The 16,246-nt window shown below is 45.8% G+C and overlaps 1 protein-coding gene across 1 annotated transcript in view; it reads left to right on the plus strand.

Moving 5' to 3' along the window:
• The first annotated feature begins 2,259 nt into the window (after positions 1-2,259).
• EML1 (EMAP like 1) overlaps positions 2,260-16,246 on the plus strand; it is a 130,633-nt gene continuing 116,646 nt past the window's right edge. Inside the window, exon 1 of the mRNA XM_056347049.1 lies at positions 2,260-2,475. Coding sequence (XP_056203024.1) covers positions 2,448-2,475 — 28 coding nt within the window. The 5' untranslated portion in view covers positions 2,260-2,447. The remainder of the gene's footprint in view (positions 2,476-16,246) is intronic.

The following is a 16,246-nucleotide window of genomic DNA, read 5'->3' on the forward strand; positions in this document are numbered from 1 at the left end:
CAAGGCCAAATCCTAATAACGGCTCTGGCAGACAAGCTCTTGCCCACTTTGCTGTAATAGCTTAAGATGTATTTGTCCTCCCCCTTCAGTTTTGTCTGCCAGCTTCTCTGCCCCTCTTCCAGAAGATGTTGACCCCCTGTAGCAGGCTTGGCCAAAGACATGTAACAGAGGCGACTGAGGCATAGGTTTTGTTAAATTGCTCTTGAAGACGAGTTAGAGCTAAGCCATGAGTCTGTGATCTGGCATGCCTTCGCTGCAGGCACTTGTCCAGCTCTGCTGGAGGGCTCTGACCTTCACTGGAGGAGCACCAGCACACAGCTGTGAGAGGTAACTTCAAAATCAGCTGCAGCTGTTTGCTCCATGAATACAGGAATGGCGAGCCCTTGATCCTGCAAATACTTACGCATGTGTTTAACTTTGTAGCCCTGAGTAGTTCCAGGAACTTCAGTGGGGGCTTGAAGTTAAATTGGCACATAAATGCTTGCAGAACTGGGAGACTGAGTTTGCACAGGGTCGAGCTAAGGAAGCTTTGATTCACACACATTGGAGCAATATGTTTCTGCAGTGAAACTGCACTGGAAGAAAAGTCCTCCGGTCTGATTTAGGCCTTCTTCCCTTCCCAGATGTGTACTGAGACTGAGACAGACTGGACATCTCCAAATCTCCCCGTCTTCCAGAATAGCCACAGACCACTCCTTGGATTTGTGGGTGGCAGCAGGATGGAGAGGCTAAGCACGATGCCTTGCACTTCTTGTACAGCACCTTGGCAAAAAGCCTGAGGCTCTAATTCTCCTCAGAGCTGCCACCCAGGTGAGCCTTACACCCCTGAATATCCCTGTTGCACCAATCTTCATGCTGGCAAACACCAGTGGCTGTGGGACACCCCAGCCCCGCTTGCCTGACTCTACGCAGGCAGCCTGAGGGATGATTTTGGGAAAGTGTAACTGTCTACATTTGCAGCTATTTCAGCTGCTTAGTCACTGGCCTGTCATCCTGAATTGAATCCTGGCTAGCTATGCTGCTGAGTAACCAGCAGACTATTAAAAGGCTTCTCTTCAGAGGGAAAGCAGGTAGGGCCAGCAGTGTCAGCTTAGGGGTGCTTAGACTGAAGCATTGAAGTAAAACCAACCCAGATTTTTCAGAGGTGCTGAGCACATGGAGCTCCTAGTATACTTCATATAAAATAAGCCTTTTTTCCTTCAAGGCATTTTGAAGAAAGGTGTCCCCTGGGGCTCTGATGGCTCATTTCCCCCAGGGGCTGCGTCTGGCCACAGGGAAGCACTTCCCAGAGCCCCCCATCAGAGCTCCCCTTGCCTCCCTCTCCTCCCAGCCCTCATACGGGCTCTGGGTCTGAAAGCCCAACGTTTGTGAAGGGCTCAGACACTAAAGATCTGTGTCAGGTTAAGTTCAGACTGTCCCAGATTGTTCCTGGGAGAAAAAGTGGCAGCAAACTACCCTCTGGGTGCTGAGGGCACCCACCAGGTCCTGCACATCCCCGCCAAGCCCACCACGGCTCTAACGCCACCAGAGCCTTTGCTTGCACTTCATTAAGGTGCCTAATGAACAGACCGGTGCTCAGGGGTACTCTTTACTGACTGGACCAGTCTGGAAATCTCATTGCAAGCAAATCCCACATAAACATTCCCAAGGATTAAAAAAATAGTTTGCAGAAGCAGCCACAAAATGCTTCACTAAGGCAGCATTAAAGTGTCATATTTTAAGCAAGCAAAAGTCATGAAGTTACAGAGAAAGCTGCACTCACAATAATACTATATACCATGAAGCAGCCTTTAGCAACAGCATCACAAAAACTATTTCTTGGGTAGTACATTATAAGCAGAAGATAATTTTCTTCCTCCTTCCCTCTTAAACAGATACACCCTGGCTCCTGCCCCCTCTCCAGTAGTATTTCTGCTCAGACCCTTATTTAACCTGCAGACAGAGAAGGTACAGAGCAAGATGCCAGAGCATATCCCCCAGCCCACCACCTCCCCACTGCAGCCCCCCCGGGCAGCAGGAGTGCCCCAGCAGTGTGGCTCCCACCACCAACCCCACTGCACAGCAATTAGCCCAGTTCTCCAGCGCAGATTTGCGGCTTAGCTCTTAAAAGCCGTTTCATAAATATTCGATGGCCTTTCCGACAGGGTAATGTGCCTCTGTGACATTAAAGAGGAAACTCTGCAAAGGGGAGGGATGACAACAAATTTATCCACCAATAGCACACTCTTTTGGCACAAAAGCACATTCTTATCTTTACATCCCATAATGAGAAGGCAGGGACGGGACGGTTGCTACAGCTCTCTGGGTGGGTAGATGTACAGTGTAAGAGAAGGGTAGCTGTAAATTTTTAGATATTATTTTCCCCCCGCCTTTGCAAGCAGAAGGACCCACGCGTGCGGTCCTGCTGTGGTTTTCCTAAGCCCCCGGTGAGGAGGACTTCTTGCACGATGTCAGACTGCGAGGGACTGCCTGTGGGTAAGCGCCAGATTTATATTTACCCCGGTGTCCTGTCGACTAGTTCACATTCTCAGATTGCAAAGTCACACGCGAAGCTGCTTGCTTTTGAAGGGAGTCAGAGCCGCAGCAGGGAGAGGAGAAACTCCCTGCAACCACTGCAGATCCTGGTGCAGTCCCTTAAGAGTTCATGGTGGAGGGCTGGAGTGGGTGGTAACGCCTGGTTTTTCTCTAAAGGCACAGGGGCTGGAAAGGAGGAAGGGTTTAGTAATTCAGCCAGATGGTCTGAAGTGCCTGTGTCCGGAGAGATGATGGTATCGATGTACATAGTCTCGAGCTCCCGAAGGAGAGTTTCTGGGGATGGGTCCTGCCGCACCAAGCGCGCTGTGTACGTGTCCTGTTCATGCCTTGATAAACCTTCCCGGATGGTAATGGACGCAGCAAGGGGCAGATAAATGTAATTTGAAGGGTTTATTTGCTGAAAGGAAATAGAAATGTACCTTATTTTCAAAATAAGTGCCTTACATGTTTTGCCTATATCTGGGAAGGAGTCCTTTACTAGCACTGATGGCTGTATATGTCAAACTTCACTGAGCAGGAGGACACATGAGCAAGAAGCATGTTTCTCAGCTGGTTGTTGGTTTTTTTTAACTTCTAGAGGAATTGTAAACACTCACTATACTGCACAAAAGGAAACTTGTCAAAATGCTAGAGTGACTCTGTGCCAAGGCATTTTGCTAATAAAGAGATGGACCATTGAAAACATCTTTTTTTTTTTTCTTTTTTCCTTTAACTGTGGCAAGCATTTCTCTTTTCTCATATGTGTATATATACATATATACATACACATACTGTGCAGCACTCCTATTTCACTGGCCTGTGAAGGCTGTGTGTCAGAGATGAGGATGTGGGCTAAAAAGTGAGGCTGGGGAAGAAGGCTGCTGCAGTGGTTTTTTTTCCCTTGTCTCTCTGCTTTCCTTTTACAAAAACAATCTCATGTCCACAAATGCACACTCAAAACCAGAGTGGAAAACTGTAAATTATGTATATGGTGCAGAGCGAACTGCACCAGGCGCAATTCCCTGTGCTGTTGCTATCGTTGTCTAAAGAGAGGAGAGATGAAGATGAGTATTTCTCGCTTCCCTTCTCAAAGGGCTGATCTGTTAACCAGCAAAGCTTCCCTTCTTCAGGCTTTGATTTTAAGGGCCTGACTTCAGTTTGCTTGTTAAGCACTCTGAGTTGGGGGTTGGGTATTTCAGGGTGACAGTGACAGTATTTAGCTGGCATCTGGTATTAATGATGAAACTGATATTGTGCATGCATGGCATGTTGTGTGCATAAGTTACTGACACCTCAATTACCTTTGCTGCTGAGAGGACTAAGGAAGTTTCCTCCAGAAAAGCGTTTATAGATGCATGATTTGAGGGAACGAAGCAGTTTGTTATGGGTGGGAATGAAAAGTTTAGGTAAAGTGATGTTTAGATGTGGACGTGGATCGGAAATGTGCCAGCATACACAGGGGAAAGGCTCATTTCTCTCTGTTCCCCCAATAATCCTCCCATGTCCCCCAGCTGGAGCTGACCCTGCCTCCAGCCCAGCGGGACTCACCCTGCCTCCTGCCGCCCTGCCCCGCACCGAGCACTGACACGGACGGCCAGTCAAGCCAAGTGGTTGTCTGCTGCACAGACCTTGCATAATTTTCTGGTTCATGTATGTACAGAAGTGTGTGTGCATATATGTGTATATAAATATACACAAAACCAGCACTGGGCATAGAAATGGTAGCTCCCCTGTGCATTTATTAAGCAATTTTAGTGAACCAGTGGCTGATAGCTTGCTTTTCATGTTAAGGTATTTTGAAATCACATCATGCTCTTTGTGGTTATTGCTCTTATACTATCTAGTTCAGAGTTTAAAACTTTAGCAGTAAAAACTCCATAAAAAGGGATGCAAAAAATCAGCATTAAGCTTTCTAAAAATAATCATTAGTGCCTGCTAGTGCAGAAATACCACTTTGCTGAATCCAATGAGCGCAGTAAGGCTGGTGGTGTACTTTTAAAATCTTTGGGTTTGAATGCAGCCGGATAATATAGCTGCAAAAAGTTGTTGCAGTGACAGATATCATCAGCACCACAATGAGGCTAGAATCCAGAGCCCTGCTGTACAGATGTAGACAGGCGTTTGTGTATACACATGCACACAGCTATAAAGAAATTTAGCCAAAGCACAATATTAGTGGCAAGTGTATGTATTGCTTCACCAACCTTTTCGCAAAGTGTATGCCTCCTGAACAACCTGGAGAACTGCCGTTTGCAGTTGCAGTAAATTAATGCCAGAATTTTCAGACTACTTTCAGCCTACACAAAAATGTAGCAAGAACAGCTGCGGAATTGTTCCCTGGGATAAGCAACTCAGAAGGAACTTCTGAATACAACCTTTGAATTAAATAACTGGATATGAATGGGTCAATATACCAATAATTTTTCAACAAGAAGCTTTATTCAGTAAGAGTATCCTACTTCTAAGCTGGAAATTGTTATGCAGTTTTTCAGGATGAAAGTACTGGGTGTTTTTAAATCTCTGATTTATGTTTAATTCCAGCATGGCTGCACCCTTTTGCTGATGTGGAAGGGAAAATTAAACATGTGATACAAACAAAGTTTTATTTTGTTGTTTGAATGTAGCACAAAAGACAAAAGGATCCTAGATGTCAGACTGCAGATTAAATGCAAGCAAGTGTACAGTCATTTTGGACTGAATTCATACCAAAAAAGGCACTTGAAAGTGTCACTATCAAAATGATCTACTAGTGAACAGAATTCTAAAATTTACACTGTTAATTTCCCATTGTAACATGGGGAGATAAAGAAGAAAGATCAGTCACTTCAGGACAAATGCATTCCTATTTCTTTCTGGTTAGCAATTATTGACATACTGATGCTATCCATTAGTGCCAGCTGCATAGATTTCCTGTCATTCCTACATGCAGATAAAGGAAAAGTACATCAATTATTTAAGTGCTTCCTCTTGTGTGTATTGTTTTTCTCTTGTAAGGAGACATAATTCAGTCTCTGTACAACTGAACAGCTTTTCACGCACCCAGCATTTTGATTAGGACTGTAGGAGTCATGGTGGTTCTGGTTCTTAACACAATCCTTTTGACTTCAGCAAACCCTCTGAAGTCATGCAAAGGTTCCTAAAGTGCCTCTTTCCTTATTGTCTTGTTTCTTGTTTCAGCCACAGACTAACTTTGAAAGGCATGGGTAACTTTTTTGTGGATAACATCAGTGCTGTGATAATACAAGGTATTCGGCTGTAATAGGTGAAGATCATATTGTTGAAGAAGGAGTAGCTAGCTATTCAGACACTGGCAGTCTCATGTGTACATACTTTCCCTGCTATTCACTACAACAGGGCGAAGAAGGGAAGAAACAGAATTGATGTAGCTTGTTCTGCAGCAGGTGGCATGCGAATCTAACCCAATTTCCTTAAAATTCCTCTCAAACTTTTATTGGCCTCATTTCAATAGAGGAGGAAACAAGACCTTTCATCTGAAGTATATTCCTGCCTGTTTAGCTAAGTACTTCCTTTCAAAGCTAAAATTACACATTTCAAACATGCTTTTAAGACAGGCTGGACCCAATTTGTTAAAATTGGTGTGTTCAGAATCAGGATATCCCAGAAGCCTACAGGAATTTAGACTTCCTGAAATTCAACACATGCTCTGCATGGTCACGGGGAGTCCATCTGGCTCAGCCAGAGAGGCTGCTAGTGGGCGAGACCTCTGTCTTCCATGCTGGGCTGTCCCTAGACAGCCACTGGGAATAAAATACGGCATAAACATATTTTTGTAACAAAAAAATCATTAGAAATGACTCAGCACATGCATGAGCAGTACTCCTGTCAAATAAAATTGCCCTACTTTCAAGTACTCAGAATAGGATTATGCTTTAAATTAATCTTTCATCAGATTTGGTAAAAATTGTCCAGCTTTTTGCAGATAAAACTGTTCCCCTTAGGGCTGGAGTACTGATTCTACTTTGCAGTCTAGACCTTAGGTAAACGGTCTTGACTCAGAAACTAATGTCATGTGAGTGGTCCCACTGAGCACTAACTACTGTTTGCAGGGTGAGACCCTAAGTAAAAGCATCACACTGAAAACACTTGCAGAACTGCTGTGCAGGCTGCGTTTAGTGCTTGGGGGTAAGCAGGGGAGTCTAAATGCTTCCCCAGTCTATCAACCCAGCTACCTGCTGCAGGTTAGAAAGGTAATGGCACATCTCAAGCATTTCAAGAGAGCAGTCTGCAGGATGAATGGTAGCTTGTGACCCCACTAAAACCCCCAGCACACTGGCTTGCAGGCTTGAAGCCCCCCAGGAGCATCCCCCAAGGGGAAGGTGAGGACAGGGTTCTGGGGCTCCCATGCCTGCAGAGCTAGCTTTGCACAGCGAGGCATGAGCAATCTTGCAGTCAGTACACTTATAAACAAAAAAAAACATATAAAGCTTTCAGCTTTGGGAAAGGATGGGGTGAAACCTGAATGAAGAGTGACTGTGAATGACTACCACCGAATCACTGTCGTTGAAGCTGTGCAGCCTTGCTCAGGTCACAGAAGTTAGGTGCCACAGAGGATTGCCTGAAGTCTGTCTAGGGATTTCAGCTCAAGGTATAGGAGTTCAGTCTTGCTCTTGGCTAACTTGCTGCATGCCAAGTCATTTAAAGATGCTCTGCAGTGGCAATGGACATGACTGAGCCAAACATCTGAAAGAGGGAAGGTAAAAATGTCTGATGGTCACTATAAATCTTCAAGAAAGAAGCATTTCCAAATGCCAGCATTTACCCCATTTAGAATCATAGAATCACAGAATTATTTAGGTTAGAAAAGAATTTAAGATCAAGTCCAACCTTTAACTTAGCATTGCCAAGCCCACCACTAAACCATTTCCCGAAGCACCACATCTACACATCTTTTAAATGCCTCCAGGGATGGTGACTGAACCACTTCCCTGGGCAGCCTGTGCCAGTGCTTGGTAAGCCTTCTGGTGAAGAAATTTTTCCTAATAGTGGGTTATGCTCTTGCTTCAGCTACTGATTGATCCCGGCTCACTGGGGAACATTTCATCTCTGCATGTGACTTTCCATTGGAGAGCATCCTATCCATGAGGCAGTTTCATCTGGTTTGGCTGAAATCCCAGGGGATTTCCTATGGCCTGCATGCTCCCCCCTCTTTTCCCAAGAGCTCTCTGCCATGCTCACTAGACCCAGCAGCCTGTCCTCCATCAGCTTGGGTGTGGGGAAAGTCCTGTTCCAGGGAGAGACGGAGAGGAAATCCCACAGGATCCTGCTCTCTGCCTCCAGGCTCTCTGGCTGCTCCAGTTTTGGATAGAATCATAGAATCGTTTAGGTTGGAAAAGACCTTTAGGATCATCAAGTCCAACTGTAAAACTAACACTGCCAAGTCCACCAATGTCCCTAAGCACCACATCTACACATCTTCCAAATACCTCCAGGGGTGGTGATTCCACCACCTCCCTGGGCAGCCTGTGCCAGTGCTGGACAACCCTTTCACTGAAGAAATTTTTCCTAATATCTGATCTAAACCTGCCCTGGCACAACTTGGGTCCATTTCCTCTTGTCCTACCACTTGTTATTAGGGAGAAGAGACTGACCCCCACCTGCCTACAGCCTCCTGTCAGGCAGTTGTAGAGAGCGATAAGGTCCCCCCTGAGCCTCCTCCTCTCCAGGCTAAACAACCCCAGTTCCCTCAGCTGCTCCTCATAAAACCTGTGCTCCAGACCCTCCACTGGCTTCATTGCCCTTCCCTGGACACGCTCCAGCACCTCTATGTTCCTCTTGTAGTGAGGGGCCCAAAACTGAACCTGGGGTTTGAGATGCAGCATCACCAGTGCCAAGTGCATGGGGATGATTATCATCATAGTATTTGAAGAAAATATTTTGCAAAGTGATGAGAACCTGGAACACTATTATTTAACAGGGTTTGTAACTGATGAACATGACACAGAAACTCCTATTTTCATGTATGTACCCCCTGGCAAACTAATTTCCTTTTACATTTGGAAAGTCAAGTCAGAAGATAAACATTAAGACTTAGAACCAGTCACAAATTTTCCACTAGAGAGTTCTTCCATCACAAAATGCAGAGGTCACCAAATCAAAACACAACATTTTGTCAACATCAACTTCAATATATTAATAATTTTAAAAACTACATTTTGAAAACTGAAATTGAATGGGAAGTAAGGCAAGAATTCTTGGAATGTTTGGGTAAAATAAACCCAAATATAATATCTGAGTTCCTTGGCCCAGTTTGATGCAAATGAAACTGAATTCCCATAATTTTCTTGGCAGCTGGGAATTCTCCTGCTGACTCGCTCTGCAGCTCCACCTGGAGATGCTGTGGCTCCCAGGTCTGCCTGAGCAGTGCCTCAAACAGCCGAGGCTGTGCATTGAGGGGGCAAACACCCATGATAACAAAGAAAGCATTACTTTTTAAAGGTTTTGAACAGGTTTTGGAACATGAGGATCAGGCAAATATGCAAAGTAAAATGAGTGGCTCTAGTGTCCCAGGAACTTATGCTTTGCAAGAAACCTCCTAGGAGCAGGTTTATGGTGACAAGCAAGCCCCACTAAGACACAGGGTTGGGACCCTGCCAGAGGCACACCTGGAAAACCCTCTCTGCCCATGAGGCATTTCAAGACAGCCCCACGATCCAAAATATTAAGCCAACAGTCCTTAAAGAGTTAAAATCACTTGAGTTAAATGTTCCTGCTTCACAGGCTGGTGAGGGCTGAGCCTTGGTGAAAGGGCTCCCTGCTGAGGAGGCACTGCCAGGTTCAAACATGGATTTCAAAGCCCTGAGGCTGCAGTGGCCCAGCCTTCCACCTTCTCAGATCTTTTGTTGGGGAAAAAAGTGCTTTTCCATCTGGGAGAAATCTGAGGCCTCCCAAACCCACACAGCAGTAGCTTCAGTGCTGGGAAAAGTGGAGAGTCGGAGGGCTCAGAGCAACTCCCCATTTGCACTTGCGTAAAAGGCCACAGATGGCAAAGCTGCTTCTTTGTCATCAAAAGCAAAGAGGGAAGGAGCTGCTTTCTGTCACAGCCAGGCTTGTTCTCAACAAGGGTTTAGCCCAGCTCAGCCAAACGTAGCATACCTGTACAGAGCTGTGTAGTACAAGCCCCATCCGCTAGTCATAAAATTATTTCTTCAAACTAGGTTCAAATTTTGCAACCTCTGGAATTAGGGAAAAAGACTAACTCTGCTGCCGACTCCCTTTTTCTCACCCGACGTTTTGCTTAGGAGTAAGCACAGCCCTAGGAACCCCAGCCCTGCCCTGCTTGGCAGCCCGGGTGGCCAGGATGAGCAGTTTGAGTGGGCCAGGCTCGGAGACTGTGAGTGGTGTCCCCCCCCCCCCCCGTGACAGTCAGAGGTTTGCTGCAGACAGTGTGGCAGCAGTGGCACATGAGTGTCCTGTTCCTGGGTCTTGGCAGTAGTTAGGTGGGAGCTGACTGTGTTCCAGGAGTGTCCTGAGCAAAGGCGCAGGGTTAGGCTGCATCTTGAGCATCTGCATTTGAAGCGTAGCGGGTGAGGTGTCCCTCTGTGGACTAGGCTAAATGTTTGGCTGGCAGGCAGGGGCTGTGCCTGCTCGCTGTGTTTCTACAGCACAATGTATGTGTGCTAAGTGCTACTGGGGCTCCAAGTGGCAGGTATTTGAGTGAGCAGAGACATTAACGCCCATTTTCAGAAGCTGGAGTTTGCAAAAATGTACTGAAATCATATCTAGGAGTAAGAGAGGATTTATTTTCTTTTTTTCCTTTCTCTCTTTTTTTTTTTCTTTTCTTTTTTTTCTTTTTTTTTTTTTTTTTTTTTTTTGAGGGGCAATGCTGAAGGAGAAGAGCTCCTTCAGGCAGGCAGAGACAGCTGAAGTCAACATGAAAGGTTGCAGCTGGGATGCTGGCTGAGGATCTAGTTAAGGAAATACAGAAGATGTTACATAGCTCCCAGGTGCTCCTCTTCCCCACCCCCATTACTGACAGGAGGATTTTGCTTATCTGTAGAAAAAGCTGGAAGCTGTAGCTGTAGGGTCTGTGAGCAAGAGCACTTGGACAGGCTCTACGGCGCATTTCTGAACAGTGTCATTCCATGATGTTTACAGTAACATAAGGCATGCAAAAAACAAGTGATGTGTTTTTCCTCCTCCTCTCCTCCATGCCTCATAACATCTGCAGCATTTCCAACATAGTCTGTGTTAAGCCATTGGCATTTAGAAGCCATAATTGCATTTAATATTTGCTCCTTGCTATCTGGAGCCCTGTCTTTCTACAGACCTGTTTTACAGGCAGTAATTTAGAGGGTGGTGCACCCTTCCCTTATTTTGCCGTTCAGACTCCAAACTACATGTCCAGTTTGCCCTACCACCAACCTGGTGAGTGCCCAGTCTCTCATCCCCGTATTCAGTGGGTTCTCTGTCCCTGTCATTTCTTTCTTTACTGTCTATGATCAGCTCCCTCACCACACACTAGTGGTTTCCACAGTTAAATTTGTAGCATTTTTGATTCCCTTTGATTTCAAACCTCCTCTAAAAACTCATCTAAAAGACTGGCAAGGTCCCCCAAATGCTTTCCTCCTTTCAGGAAAGAAACTCTGGGGCAGAGGAGTGGGGTCCTGACAGATGCCAAGCGCTGGGCATGGACCTGTTGATAGTGCCCAGGATCAGTTCCCCGAAGGAGACCTGGGTTTCACAGAGCAGCTGAAGTCACCATTGAGTCAGTGGGGGATGTGGGAACTGGTCAGAGCTGCTCTCTGTTTCTGCATGTGAGCTGTCAATCACAGAAACTGCTTTTGGAGGAAAAGCCTGCCTCTGAAAGCAAGCCTCAGATGACTCCAAACTTTTGTGGCTCAGTAAATTGACTGTGGCCCTTGAGGAGTCACAACAAATCCCAAGAAGATTTAGGAAAGTATAATGTTGTCTCCATCACAGGTAACAGGAACATTTCAGAGAAGTGCCAATGGCTCGGTCATCTCAGACAGCTCCTCCCCACCTCTCGAGCAGGAACCCCCCAGCTGCCCATCACCGCTCTCGGCACCCGTTTGCATGGCTTATGTTTCCATCGCTTGAGTGCTCCTTGGGAGAGCAAAGGCTTTCATCCACACCACCTAGTGTGAGGACATGAAATGAAGAGTTTGGAGAGATGTTTGAAAGGTTTAGGTCCACAATCCCTTCATAAATCCACAGGCCAATCTTGGCATTTCATGCGGTTTTCACCTATTTTGCAGGTAAACATACTTGCTTGCTGCCTACACAGCACACGTGCACACATATCCTTTGTGATGTGCTCTTTGTGGAGCTGCAGGATATACCATGGCTTTGCCAGTCCCCCTTAATCATACAGTGCACCCAGAACACTTCCCAGGAACCAATAAAACGACTGTGAAAATGGTAATATCCTTGCTGCTGCAACCAGCAGTGTGAGAGGAGCCCCAGGGCTGTGGGCTGAGGCATATTTGTGTGCATGGCCACCCTCCCAGTCCCCTCGGATGGGCATGGTCATTCCTGCTTTGCTCCAGAAGCTCTGATGAGAGAATGACCCTGCACTTCAGCAGCTCCCTGTGTTGTAAAACCGTGTTGAACCCCAGCAGGCAGCCAGTTACCTGGGCAAAGGGTCTCCAGCCTGAAGCTGGGGTTGGGTGAAAACTGCTGTAGCTAGACAAATTGCCTGAAGATGCCTTGCTGATGCAACGGAGAAGTAAAAGCACGCAATGTCTGAACACCTAAATATTTTCCACAGATACTCAAAAATCTGAAAAAGTGGCAGCAAGCTGAGGGGCCCTGATTGTACTTGATTGTATCACAGGGATTAAGAAGGACCTAACTTCAGGTTAAATTTATAATTTGTGCATTTCCTCCTCTCTGGGGGAAGGAAGAGCTTTAGAAGCCTGATCTAGACCCCTTGGAGTCAAGAGGAGCCTTTCCATTCACTCCAATGAATTTGGATCAGGACTCTTAAAATCTCAGAAATACTTTTAGCCACCTGATCCATAGGTACAGACTGTGGCTGGGTCGGCTCAGTTCTTCTCAAGACAGCCTGAGCCCTGTGCAGTGCAGCTGGTGAGCTTTGCTGGGTGACACCTCACCAGCAAGCGCTCTCGTGGTGCGTGGGAAGCACTGTCCATCAGTCATACTTCATCCCAGCATGATTGCTCACAGAAATATGTTTATATTTGTACCTAATTAAAACTCAGTGAATGTTTTGTATTTCCCCTACTGAATCACTGCTAGATATGACTTAGCACTAAGTCACAGCCACATGTTGGTGTTACTCAGAGTTTATATGAGAGGGACTGAGGCTCATCAAGATTAAGCCAAAACCAATTCCTAGTGATGAGGGTGTCTCATCGCAGATGCTGAGGAGCTCTCCTTTCAGAGCACACAGCACCATATTGCATATATTCAAACTTCATTGACAGCTCTGAGTGTTGGGCATGTCTGTAAATCAGATCCATGGTCTCTGGTCCAGAATGAGGACATGAGGAATGTGCCATCAGTGACCATTTGTGAAAATCTTGGGTTTCACAGTTGCTCGTGGAGCAGCAATTCTCCCTTCGAGAACTGCTCTGAAGCTGAGGCACAGACACAATCCAGTTCCCAGCATCCAGATTTTCAAGTTGACTTAGCCTGAAATTGTGCTTGTTCTTCCTGGAATTGCATTCTTTACCATGTTCAACATTTCCAGCAGGTGAAGCTGTGATGTTATAAACAGCTTATTGGAAACACATATGTCATAAAATACAAAATACTCTGACACCTCATAACTAGATCTTTAGCAATAAGCATACTTGTTATAATAATTAGATACTTTACCAGTTGTTTGGAGATACTCTACAGTGTCGATAGCCTTGCACACAAACACCTCTGATACAGGCAGCTTGGTCCTGGGACACTAAATATATCATTTCCTACAGCTCTTCTACCCCAAATGAGAGACTCCCAGGTTCACTCTGTAGCTACAACAGCCAGCTGGCCTTCTCACACCCATCTGACTCAGGCATGAGATTGCAATCCATTTGTGCTGCAGGCATATGGGCTGCACGTGGAAAGGATTTTGAGAAGGAAACTATTCTTTCCTGCATCTACCATAAATTCCAAATAGTATATTCAGGCATAACTGTTCAAAAACAGACAGTGCATTGATGCAATGCAAGCAGTTTCTCTGGGAAATTTCACCTAAACTGTTTGATTTGTCTTAGTGCTGCCAGCTCTTTGATGTTTATCATGAGCCTCATAAGATTCGTTTTAATTTTTTTTCTAAAGCCAGGTTTCTTGGGTCATGAGTTTTTGGTGGTTGTCAAGATGTCTATGCGTGATCTGTTTTCACCCAGTCAGCAACATATGGGGAGTCTTATGCCATTGGAGACTGAGGATTTTTTTCCAAAGACATTTTGGTCAGGTATTTAAACATCTAAGATATAGGGAGAAGCATCATGTGGGAAAGTGCAAGAGAACATGCAGTGTCTGGAACAGATATGGCAGGCTGAGGCACACAGTGTTCACATGTGTAGGCTGGAGAATAATATTTCTTTAACAAAAGCTGTATTTTTAAACATCAACCACATTTTTGTGTGTTTTCATTTTGAGTCATTGAATGAGAAAATTGGAAAACTCCAGGGAAAGCATTCAATCTGCTCACAGTTTTTAACAGGAGGAGTGTTTGTTTTCTCAGCAAACTCCTCTCCTGCAACTATTTGGTTTCTTCAGATCTTTGGGGAGCCTCCCTGCACATAAAGTAGCTGAAGAGTCTTTTTGCTGTCCTTTACCTACTCCCTGCCCGTCGCACTGCCTACTCTGATGTCCTGTAAAGCAAGGGGAGTAAGAAGACAGCTCTTCACTCTTCTCCCACTACACTGGAAGGAAACTACCATTGAAAAGTGACTGGATGAGACATATTTGTCAAGGCATGATGAGTGTCCCCTCCCTACTGTAGAAGCCTCACTGCTCAGATCAATCAAAACGTAACCAAGGCCAGCGAGGCTTCAGCACCCTTGTGGGCTCTGGGGATGCAGAAGGACCGTCAGAGCCTGAGTGTGAACATCTCCTTGCTTCATGCTGCCATCAAGACCTCAGGAGGACAGAGCCAGTTCCTGGAGTGGCACCTGTGGTCCTGTGCCATGCCCCTCACTGCCAAGGTCAGTTGTCCGTGCAGGGGAGAGGAGACAGAGGAGCACCCCAAGGTGCATGAGAAAACTCACTACTCTAGAACTATGAGACACGATGGTAGCCAGGAGATTAATGTCTCTGTTTTGTCCAAGGGGGAGATTCAGGCTTAGAAATTATTCTGTTTTCCTAAATTGGTTTTACTCTCTCCCACAGAAATATGCCTCAAAGTTGAGTGCATGTTTAGCATTTGTTTTCTTCTAATGAAGTTCAGCAGCTGGGTTATCCTAGATAATGGTGCCAAATCTTTAAAGATTTCCTTGTTCCAAGGTGATTGCTCAATTGACAATCTGCCTCGTTAATTTAGCTGCCTTCAGGGACAGGGGAGAACTGGAGGCAACTGGACACTTTACTGATTTGACGTGAAGAGCGAGACAAGGCTGTAGCATGAGTCTATCACAGCACGGCCCTGAGCCCGCTCAAACAGCTGTGTCTTTGCCACTGAGAGTGCCTGCGTTCTCGGGAACATACTCAAATGGAGTTGTCTGGAGTAAGGAGCCAGCACACGGGATCAAATTTACTTTCCACTACTGGATGTGCTGCCTTGCTGCAGGCCAGCCTGTTTACAAGTTGGCTGCCTGGAGAACACCAAGAAGCGATGCAGCTGGGCAGGCACCTCTGGTACAGTGTCCTTCAGGGCTGGTGTTGCTCCTCTGTGCAACATCACTCATTACTTGCAATGAGTCCCAGACCTCTCCTTTCAGCAGTTAATAGCATCTGATGAGCCCGTGTGTTTGAATTTCTGTGTGTTGACCCAGTATCAAACATCTACAAAAGGGGTGAAAAATCAGCAGGAATGCTAATTCTCCACTGAACTTGGTCTATGGCCAGAGACAGCCCTTGGTTTCTGCCTGGAGCTGGAGGTCAATTTTAGTTAAGTAAAAAGTTATTAGAACCCCATTTCTGCTTCCATTATTTCTCAAAAGACACTTAGCAGAACTCAGTTCTTGTTTACATTCTCTGGCTACTGATGATGCTTGGCTGCCTTCTCTCTGTTTTCAAGGCCTTGTGCCAAATTTAGACAAGGAGGACAGATTTCTCATCTGGACTTTCATTTTGTGGGTTACCCATTGCCTGATGTGGGCACAATGTGATCTAAAAATCTCATCTACCACATAGCCAAGTGGGTCTGAGCTAGGAAGACTTATCCCTCCTTGCTAACTACTAGAGCTCCATATGCCCTTCATGTGAAGGGCATATGCCCTGTGCCCTGAAGGATGCTGCTGCAGGTTTCCAAAGACTTAGGACTACCCTTTCTTTCTTACGTATTGCTTTAGGCAAGTGCTTCTTAAAGGTTGTCTCTCTTCAGCTGTGTATGTGGTTCTCAAGAGACCCTAAACAAGTGATGTCTCTGCCGTAGTACAGTGCCCCCCAGAGACACCCAGTCTGTGACCTCTCTGGCCCTTTCACAGTTCTTCCAGTCCTGCCCATCTGCTGCTGCCTTCCTTGCTCTGCCCAGCAGCAAGTCCTGGAAAAGTACCTTGATTTTATCCAGAGATGGAATAGGAAGCATCAAAATATCAGTCACAAGAATTTATGGGAGTAAAGTTTTTGCATCTGA

Source organism: Falco biarmicus, chromosome 7 (assembly GCF_023638135.1).
Source record: "Falco biarmicus isolate bFalBia1 chromosome 7, bFalBia1.pri, whole genome shotgun sequence".
NCBI classification, from domain to species: Eukaryota; Metazoa; Chordata; class Aves; order Falconiformes; family Falconidae; genus Falco; species Falco biarmicus.